Source organism: Leptonychotes weddellii, chromosome 4 (genome assembly GCF_054177405.1).
Source record: "Leptonychotes weddellii isolate Sample4059 chromosome 4, ASM5417740v2, whole genome shotgun sequence".
NCBI classification, from domain to species: domain Eukaryota; kingdom Metazoa; phylum Chordata; class Mammalia; order Carnivora; family Phocidae; genus Leptonychotes; species Leptonychotes weddellii.
Genome location: NC_138372.1, coordinates 28,709,960 through 28,720,261, shown reverse-complemented (window position 1 = coordinate 28,720,261; position 10,302 = coordinate 28,709,960). Strand labels below are relative to the sequence as shown.

The window sequence follows — 10,302 nt, the reverse complement described above, 5'->3', positions numbered from 1 at the left end:
TTTTTTTTTTAAAGATTTTATTTATTTATTTGAGACAGAGAGAATGAGAGACAGAGAGCATGAGAGTGAGGAGGGTCAGAGGGAGAAGCAGACTCCCTGCCGAGCAGGGAGCCCGATGCGGGACTCGATCCCGGGACTCCAGGATCATGACCTGAGCCGAAGGCAGTCGCTTAACCAACTGAGCCACCCAGGCGCCCCTTCACAAGAATATTTTTAAAAACTAAGTACATCAAATAAAAATTCTTGGGATAGCTTTTTGGTAAACAGGAGGTATTTCTTTCCTAAGTGAAAACATTCAGTTAGTAAAACAGGCTGTTTACATGGGTACAGTACACCAGCAACATAATTCTGAATGAATAGTATCTTCACATGGCAACTCTTCCCTCCTCCCCCATCTTCTGGAGTATCTCAGATACTCTTTTCTGACCTCATCTGATTTCATATCTTTTTGTACAATGAACAGAGCTAAGCAGACAGACTACAATTTTCTATAAATCAAAGGAAATGTGTGTGCTTTGGTTCCAAACTCTTTTTGATGATGCCATCCAAGCTGTGGCTGTACACTGGGTTGATTCTTTCATGGAACAGTTATGACAAATTCCAAGTCCCTTTTCTGGATGACTATGAAGTAAGAGTCCTTCACACTAAGTTGAGAAGAAATTATCTTTACTTAACTAAATGTAGTACCTTGCACTTACTTGCCTACATTGAAACTCACCTACTAGTTGATACCCCTTTTCACACAAGCCCAAAAGATCAATCTGGAGCAGATTCCAATTAGTTTGACTTTAAATTACCTGGAAGGACTTAGAGCCCTGTATATCCTCCGTTAAAATACAAAACTAGATAGATGATAGATAGGACTCACGCTAGAGCTGGAGAATCCCATACTCTCTATACTTCTGTAGCTAAAGAAATAGTCAGTTATTCCTAAGCAAGTTTACTATAGAATTTATCAAAGGCTTTTTTAGGTTGTCATACTGGTTCCTCTTTAGTTGTCATTAGTCAGGTGCCTTTTCTTCTTCCGGAAACCTTTTGTATTTCCTCCTGTATGTTATACTTGTCCTAGTTACACTGTATTTCAGATTCTAACCACAAGCCTAGGATGGAAAGTGAGCTTGGCAACTGGTAGTCTCTTTCTTTTTTTTTTTTTTAAGATTTTATTTATTTATTTGACAGAGAGAGAGACAGTGAGAGAAGGAACACAAGCTGGGGAAGTGGGAGAGGGAGAAGCAGACTCCCCGCTGAGCAGGGAGCCCGATGCAGGGCTCGATCCCAGGACCCTGGGATCATGACCTGAGCCGAAGGCAGACGCTTAATGACGGAGCCACTCAGGCACCCCTGGTAGTCTCTTTCTAAAACCCTTCTCAGGAACAGGGTCCCACTGTGTCCATTGACACACTGGAAATACACACTGGTCAAACTGAAGAAAACTTTGGTGATTTAATTAATTTTGTTGACTTCATTTACAGAAAAAAAATACATATATACACAGACATTTATACAAATAGATACACACACATATTACTGCTTGATCCAGTATGCCCAACATGTCCATTTGAAGAAATAATTTGGAACTGGGAATCACTTGCACCTAAATACAGATCAAGGCAAAGAACTCACTGATGGTTTGCCCTGTCTGTCCCTGACACAAAAGTCTGCTCCATGATATCTCATGGCTTTGATTCAATAACTGGCTTTTTTCTACTTTTTTAAAATGATTTTGGAGTATTTCAGTAGCTCTTCTCAAATTCTTCCCTGGCCTGATTTATAAGCAAATTACTCATTTTGAATAAAGCTTGAAAGATTTATAACCAACCCTAAAGGCATTGATGTCCAAACTTCGGTCCATGTATTTCTTCTTCTCATATTTATCTCGAATAAATCCCTCGACAGCTCTGCAAAAAGCTTATTAAGGATAAATCAAACAAATCTTTCCCACAGTATGACTCTAAAAGGTCGATCTGTATTCAACGGAATGTTGTTCTCCTCTCTCCCTCCTGCCTGGTTTCTCCATATGGCTCCTGTTTCTTCACATGCAGTTTCCCTGACCAAAACCTTAAAATGCTCCCTTCACAGTTACTGCAGGGAATCACCATTTCCTATGATTTTCCTTCAGGATAATGACAGCAGCAAATGGGATTAATCTTCATATTGACATCAGAGGAACCCGTGGCTCTTCTAGAATACAGGTAAAGCAGTCAATTATCTATTTTAAAGCCCTTGGGTCAAAGACCTTAAACAAAGGCACATGAGTGCCCCTTAAAATTATAAGCCCTTGAGCCCCACTACCAGATTCTGATCAGTGTCTCTTCTGCAGTGCCCCAAAACTGCATTTTAACAGGTTCCACCAGTACCCAACAAAAAGCTAACTCTAACAAGACAGTCTACAAACCATATTTTAAGAAGCACTGCCTTTAGGGGGTTTGGTTTTGTGAGTAGGGTGCTATCCCCTGTTGAGGGGATGGGGGAAGAAAGTTATTAACTGGTCAATAACAGTTCATTCTTTCACATAGGACATAGAAAAGGCATTAAAAATGAATGGTAGTTTTGCTGATTCAATACAGCAATCTATTCTTTTTAGCACACAATATTTTCAAAGATCGAAAAACTATCAGACATGTCACTTTATGGGAGAATTCACAGTGAACCACTGCAGTCTTAATTCCTGAATGCGTCTTCCCCATGTGACAGCACCATTCCGATATTAGAAAGTATAAATATGCTTTCTGTATGTGTTGGTGGCAGGAGAGAGAAAAGCAAGACTGACTAAACCACATAGAGATGGCCCGGTCAGATCAAGGGGCTTGAGTCTTGTGTGACTCTCCCAAAACACAAAAATACCAGTTAGCCTTCTAAGTTGCTCCAGAAAAGATACGGGTCTATTTGAGGTCGCCGAAAAGTCTCAGGAAGGTAGGCTTCATAAAGTCGGTTTGCCTTTCCATTCCCCATCTCTTGCATGCACTGCAATCAAAGAGATGTGGAAACATGGAATGTCAGATGAGGAAAGACTCGAAAAACTTCTCGCCCAACTGCAGCATTTTACAATTGAAGAACCAACCTGACAGTGGCAGAACCAAGATCTACGTGCATACTCTGATTTCCGGTCCACAATTCTCTCTACTCTATTGCCAATCATTTGCCTCCACGGTTGTCCTTCCCACCCCCCACCCCCTAGTGCTTTTTATTGAAAAATTTGTCTGACAAGATATATTTAATTCAGTAATAACTCAAGACTCCATTTGAAAGCCCAAGACACATAACTACCAATTAAAATGTCTACTTGATAGGCAATAATCAGTACCTAATCAGGCAGGCAATAATTGAGCAATAACTACAATTCTGAGTTTATACTATTAACTAATCTATTCAGCTTTATCACAAAGAAATGTGTTTCCCATTAGGCCTTTGAAACAGATTCCTTAACGCTTGTGAGGGACAAATCCCAAAATTTTTTAAATCTTCAAATTTCCAAATACCTCCATGGCATGTAATTTCCTTCATAAGATACAGTAAAGTGTAACTGAAAAATACAACTAATCTTTTAGACTTTTAGTGAATCTATAAAAGCAGTCTAAAGTAATTTCTAAAGCCCTTTTCTGGTTAAGAAAACCTCTTATTTCCATCACCAACTTTAGCAACTGTTTTCTTTGGATCCTTTCTTCCCACCCTCAAACCCCCCCAAAAAAGAAAAAAAAGTTTTAATTACTTTTAAAAGTTTTGATGTGGGAAGAGAATAGAGAAGAATGAAGCCACATAGAGGTGCAGATCTTAAGCCAGCTAGACTCGCTAACTTAAGTGTCTTACTCCCAGCCCACCAACCTAACAGCAAGCAAGATTCATACACATATTTTAGCGATAAAATATTATTTCTTTAAGTTGGAGGATTTGTGTGTGTGTGTGCGTGCGTGACTATATAAAACTACAAATGTTAGATCTGCACATGCCAGGGGCCTTAGAAAATAATCCAAAGATCCCCCTTTATACCTTGGGGGTATATCCATGGGGTCCTAGACCATAGACTTTGGGTTTTGAAGGAGGTAACATATGGGTAGAATAACTTATATCTTAAATAGAAAGAGTAAAAATTTCTCTATTAAGGTATAAGAATCTGACATAAGTGTTTCACAACTAAATTTTTCTTTATCTTCACCTTTGTGCCCAGTATGACTGAAATTCATATGGAACTACTCTTACATGGAAATACGGGAGCAGCTGACTCACTGTTGGGCTATGTAAGTACCTGAATCTGTTCTTGAGTCCACTGGTCGAGGTTAACTGATTTTACCCTGGATATGTGCACCCCCAGATTCCTGTGGATTCCAGCACATCGAATGCAGATGAATACACCAATGTTCCAGGAGGCCCATCGTGGCCCTGTGAAAGTGAGGAACAGGGCAATAAAATACAAATTAAAACAACATTCAAGGCCCAAGCTGGAATACTTAGATTATCAGACAACATTTCTGCTAGAACATAAATGAGAGACATGTTACCACATTCACCTTTTTTATTGGTTTTGTTCACTCCTCCATGGATCAGCGCTTTTTTTTTATTTATGTTTAGCTTAAATTTAAGGGTACAGTACTATGGTTTTTTTAGTATATTCACACAGTTGTGCAACCATTACCACTATTTAATTCCAAAACATTTTTATCCCCCCAAAAAGAAATTGCAAACCCATTAAAAGGCACTCCCCATTTCCTCTCAATTCCTCCCCACCAGTCCCCTGGCAACCACAAATCTCTCTGTCTCTATAGATTTGCCAATTCTCAATATTTCATGTAAGTGGAGTTATACAGTATGTGGGCATGTGTGTATGGAGCAGCTTTTTACAGTGTCCGATAATGTGACTGCTAAAATGCAGATGTTATAATACTGTTACTTGTATAAAAAAAAATCCCAGGAGAATAGTGCAAAGTCATGTCACATTCTATTTAGCATCTTGCATGAATAGCCTTCTCTCAAGAACCTTTTCAATGATTGTGGAGCCTGGATTCAGTTTTCCTACTAGGAAAAAAGATACAGACATGCCATGCCAGCCCAAGTCTCAGCCTGAAATTTAAAACTTTATCTTCCCCTCCCCACCAGGCCTATAAAATATGCATCCTGATTAACTTAATAGGATCCTCTCCCCTTGAGCTGCTGTCCCTAGTTTACCCAACTACAGAATTATCTCGATTCAAGACTGTCAAATAACAAAGATGCTTATTGCAATAAAAAAGAAATCTCAGGTATACATTTTAATACAAAACTGTTACATAATCTCCCATCCCTTGCCAACTTTGTTTATTCTAATAATCACTCCGGAAAATCATCAAACTCCTCTCACAGTTTTTATACAGGAAAAAAACAACTTGCTTTTATATGATACCTGCCAAAAAATTACTGAAAAATCACTAATATTTCCTTCTCCATCATTCCACTAGGCAGAAATTTACCACATAAAATAAGCATGATATCAAAGTTAGAGGTTGCAATATAGTGAAAAGACACCAAATGATTTTTTACAGAGATAAACAGGATCTGTTGGAAGAGCCAAGGGTACCAGACTTCAATTCTGCCAGACACAATTACTTGGTTGGTCTGCAGGTTTTGACAGCCATTTTAATGAAACAATGCTAGAATCATATGGCAGAAAATTATTCTTAGAAATCTGAATTCACGATTATTATTAATAAGAACGTAATTTTCTTAATATCATTCAGATATTATGGCAAATACTGTAAATACAGAAAGCTCAAATGCTCCCTATAACCACCAGGTGGTGTACTCTGCCTGAAATTTTATCCCAGTATCTTCTGATTGCTACTATCCTTTTTTTATTGTTATGTTAATCACCATACATTACATCATTAGTTTTTGATATAGTGTTCCATGATTCATTGTTTGTGCATAACACCCAGTGCTCCATGCAGAACGTGCCCTCCTTAATACCCACCACCAGGCTAACCCATTCCCCCACCCCCCTCCCCTCTAGAACCCTCAGTTTGTTTTTCAGAGTCCATAGTCTCTCATGGTTCGTCTCCCCTTCCGATTTCCCCCCCTTCATTCTTTCCCTCCTGCTATCTTCTTTTTTTTTTTTTAACATATAATGTATTCTTTGTTTCAGAGGTACAGGTCTGTGATTCAACAGTCTTACACAATTCACAGTGCTCACCATAGCACATACCCTCCCAGGTGTCCATCACCCAGGCACCCCATCCCTCCCACCTGCCCCCACTCCAGCAACCCTTTGTTTCCTGAGATTAAGAATTCCTCATATTAGTGAGGTCATATGATACATGTCTTTCTCTGATTGACTTATTTCACTCCTGATTGCTACTATCTTGATAGGCTCAGATTTATCTTCTAAAAAGACCTTCAGTCCCTTGAAATCTCTAAATGGATTTGCACAGCAGGTCTGCCATACACTTGATACACGCAAATGATGAACACACATCTTTCACTGGTGGGAAACTATATAAAAACAAAATGAAAGGCCTCCACAGATATGAATGAGGTTTCTTAGGGTGTTGTGTGTCTACATCGGGCTACAGTTTTCATAAAGGAATACAGGTAAGATTTAAGTTATATGGGATTAAAAATGGGACCAAAAGCTAATATTTCATGTTTCTTTACCATTTTCTCTTTGTTCTAGATTCTAGAACACATAACGAGATAGTTAAAATATATTTGTTTGCTAACACAATCAGAAGCCACAACACTTAACTAAAAGTTAGCTATGGAATGTTACGCTATTTGCTTCCAGGCCCTAAGTCCACAGAAGGTGATTCCCAATCATCTAAGCCACTGTCACAGCTGTGGAATTTCTCCAGCTCCCATTACAGAGTATGTAAAGTCCCTTTGCCTCTGAGGAATACAAGACCAAGACCTGATACTCTGGAGCCACTAACAAGGCCTCAGTACAAAAATGCAGGCAATAATATTTTCATGAAAATTCGGAGAGCCTCCTCTGCTCCCCTCCCACATCTGTCCACAACCTTTCCCCAGTGAAACAGTGATAGTTCTAGCTCAGACACTCAGCCTCCTTTAGTTTTAAGCCACTAGACTGATTAGTCAATAACTAATGCTCACTCCATAAATGATTATGAAACTGGATAAGAGGAAAACACAAAAGACAAAAGTTACTTTATATGGCTGAAAATGTGGAAAATGGTGTTATTAAAAGTACAATTTTTGCAGCCAGAAAAAGCTTAGGTTTGAATGTTAGCTCCATTAATAATTAGCTGTGTGACCTTCAGAGTGATACTTAAACTTGCTAATAAGCCTCAGTTTCATCATCTATAAAATGTGTACCTCACAGAATACAGAGGGATAATAATAGAAGAGAGCTATATGTAATAACATGGTATAGCATGAGATTTCCAGAACCCACTTCCCATTCATCATCTTCCCTATAAAGGCTAGTTAACTCATTAATATGCATATACCAACACTCTATGCAACACCACAGAACGCTTCTTTTTAGACAGGAATAGGAGTTCCAGTCTTAAAATGTTAGAACCAAAATTGACTGACTGAACATCTGAAAGAAAAAATTTGCCCTGGATCCAATTTCAAATCGTCTAAAAAACATGAAATTTTATAAGCAAATTCCTTTATCTCCCTGAAAATATTCCTTGAAAATATACTATTTAACCCCCACCTATTCCCCTTCTCTGCTGTATTCCCCCACCCTGCCTTTGTGCCCACACATGTATTCACGACACATACAAAGGCCCCAAACTGTCAACCTGACATACTTGGATTCCACGGTACCTGGGATTGCTGCAACAGGCCAGCCTACTTAAATCTGGTAAACTTACAAAGATAAAAACAATTGTTCAAAACACATTGGTCATGGCAACGAAGGAGGAAATAAAAAAGATACCCCTTCGAAGCTGAAAATGGAGACTCTGAGAGGCAATATTCTCAACTATTTTGAAAGCAAACAGGATAGAGAAGCGATATAAACTGGTAGTAATTAGCATAACACAAGAACAAGGTCATGACTAAGTGAGCATATTCCACAGGTGCCGAAGAGCAGGTTCCAGAAGCATTAAGTAATGGTAAAAAAACTAACATATAACCACTCTGCAGTAAGCGATCAGTGAAAATTTTAAAAGTCTATGGATTTGGTTGATCTGTCAAGAATTTGACTGTGGTAAGTACCAGCCCAGGATCAGGGAAATCTGGGCTTACACTGAGTAGTTGCATATGTTCTGACAAGTCTCTCTAGGGCTTATGTTTCCATTTGTAAAACGGAAAGCATGTAAGTAAATCTTATTTACATTCAACTACTGGACAGCTTCTACATACCAACTGTTGCTGCCCCGCTGTAAATTTCCTTTGCTGCTATAACTTCCCCCACCAGCAGACTGCTAGTCTTAGAGGGTTCTGGACTTGAGAAGTCAGTAGAAAGAAAAAAAGTAGAGTTACAGACAGCTTGAAGCTACTATTATAATAATTACAGCTTGTTGATCTCTAACCTATGGCGTTCCAAACAAATAAATATTGAGCAAAGGGAAAACACACTGATACATCGATGGCTACACATACTGAGACTTGCCAGCATCCTGGAGCAGTTGAAAAGATCTTCAACAGGAAGGGTCAAGGAAGAAAAAAATCCCTTCCATCTCACATCCAAGCCCTGTTGAATCTACCCTGGAAACTCCCCAAATCTATCAATCTCTCCTTAAACCTATCTCACCTATAAACATTCATTCTTTGAACATTATTTACTGAGTACCTACTATGTGTCAAACACTCTGCCTGCTTAGGTACTAGGGATACAAAGGCAGAGACAGTACAAATGAGATCCCCTGATTCAAAGAGCTCACAGACTAACTGGTCTCTAGCCTCCTACCAGAATAATCTTTCTAAAACTCAAATCTGTACACATCAGAACCCTGAATATAAACAGGTCTCATATAGAGATGAGAAAATGTAAACTGGTGCGAATTTTCTGAATGGCATATTCCAAACTAAGCTCTCAATCTCTTGCCACAAAACCTGCTCTTCCTCCATCCTTCTTAGGATCTTAGTCAATTACACCTCCACCCATTCAACTGCATCAGTCAGAAATGTATACCTTTCTCTCTCAACCCTCCATATCTACACCATCACCAAGGCTGAAATCTCTCTCAGTTCAGTTTCCCTTCTCTCCATCGGCAACCCTATTTCTCTAATACAAAGTCTCCAGATCTCCTGGACTAGTGCAATATCTTTCTGATGTCTCTCCATTTTTACTTTTATGTTCTCTTCCCCTCTAGCCCCAAACCAAAACCATTCTCCACAAAACAGCCAGCTTGAACTCTTAGAGAAGCACAAGCAACCTTGTCATTCAGCTGTGTAAAACCTTTCTGTGAAAGGCTTCCTACTATCACTGTTGGATTAAAGAACAAAATGCTTAACATGGTCTCCAAAGTCTATGTGATCTGGCCCATGCCCACTTCCCCAGCCTCCCAATTCCATACCAGTCTTCTTTCATTTCCTCAAAGCACCAACATGTTCCTTACTTAGGGCTTTTGGCCTTTGTACACACGGAACCCACTGCCTAAAAAGCTCTTTCCCCAACCACCATCCGCCACCTGTAGCCTCGTCAACTCCTATATATATCAAAGATCTCAGCTGTAAAGTTTCTTCCTCAAAGGAACCTTTCCTTGGCCCCCCAATCTAAACCAGATGATAGTCTCTCTTCCGTCTTTTCTTCTGGTTTTTGCATTTTACTATAGAAAATTTCAAATGCACAAAAGCAGAGTATAATTAACCATCACCTTCTGCAATTATCAATCTCTGGTCAATGGTTTTTCAGCTATACTCCCACACTTTCCCTTTCTCCCAACCTTGGAACATTTTGAAGCAAATCTCAAATATCATACCATTTGATCTGTACATAATTTGGTGGAAATCAGTAAAAGATAGGACCTTTTAAAGGTTACAAACTTTCATTTACCATTTGCTTTTTCCTAAGTCGTACCACACTTTATCATATTTTTATTTGTGTGATGGTTTAACACATTTTTTCCACTAAACCATGAGTGCCACAAGAGCAGACAGCAGATATGGGCATACATACCACAGTTCCTCAGAGAGGTAAATATTTAAAAGTAAGTAAATCCTTTGACTCCCCCCTCCCAACCCATTCAATTCATCAGGGAAAGAACAGGTAAGAATTCATTAGGGAAACAACAGGTCAAGAACACAACTATATTAAGAACATTCATTAATATATTAAGAATAATTTAATAAAAATTAGAAACGACAGATTACATAAATGTAACTTTCTAATATATAAGTATTTCCATCTTATACTATTTT

General features: G+C 38.8%; 1 protein-coding gene across 3 annotated transcripts in view; it reads right to left on the bottom strand.

Annotated features, from left to right (window-relative positions):
- SMAP2 (small ArfGAP2) overlaps nucleotides 1–10,302 on the bottom strand; it is a 47,802-nt gene that overhangs the window by 13,181 nt on the left and 24,319 nt on the right. For all 3 annotated transcript variants that reach the window (XM_081818197.1, XM_081818196.1, XM_081818198.1), the window contains 3 exons: nucleotides 4,244–4,377; nucleotides 2,879–2,964; nucleotides 1,820–1,898 (listed from right to left, as the gene is read on the bottom strand). In XM_081818197.1, the coding sequence (XP_081674323.1) occupies nucleotides 1,820–1,898; nucleotides 2,879–2,964; nucleotides 4,244–4,377 (299 nt within the window). The remainder of the gene's footprint in view (nucleotides 1–1,819; nucleotides 1,899–2,878; nucleotides 2,965–4,243; nucleotides 4,378–10,302) is intronic.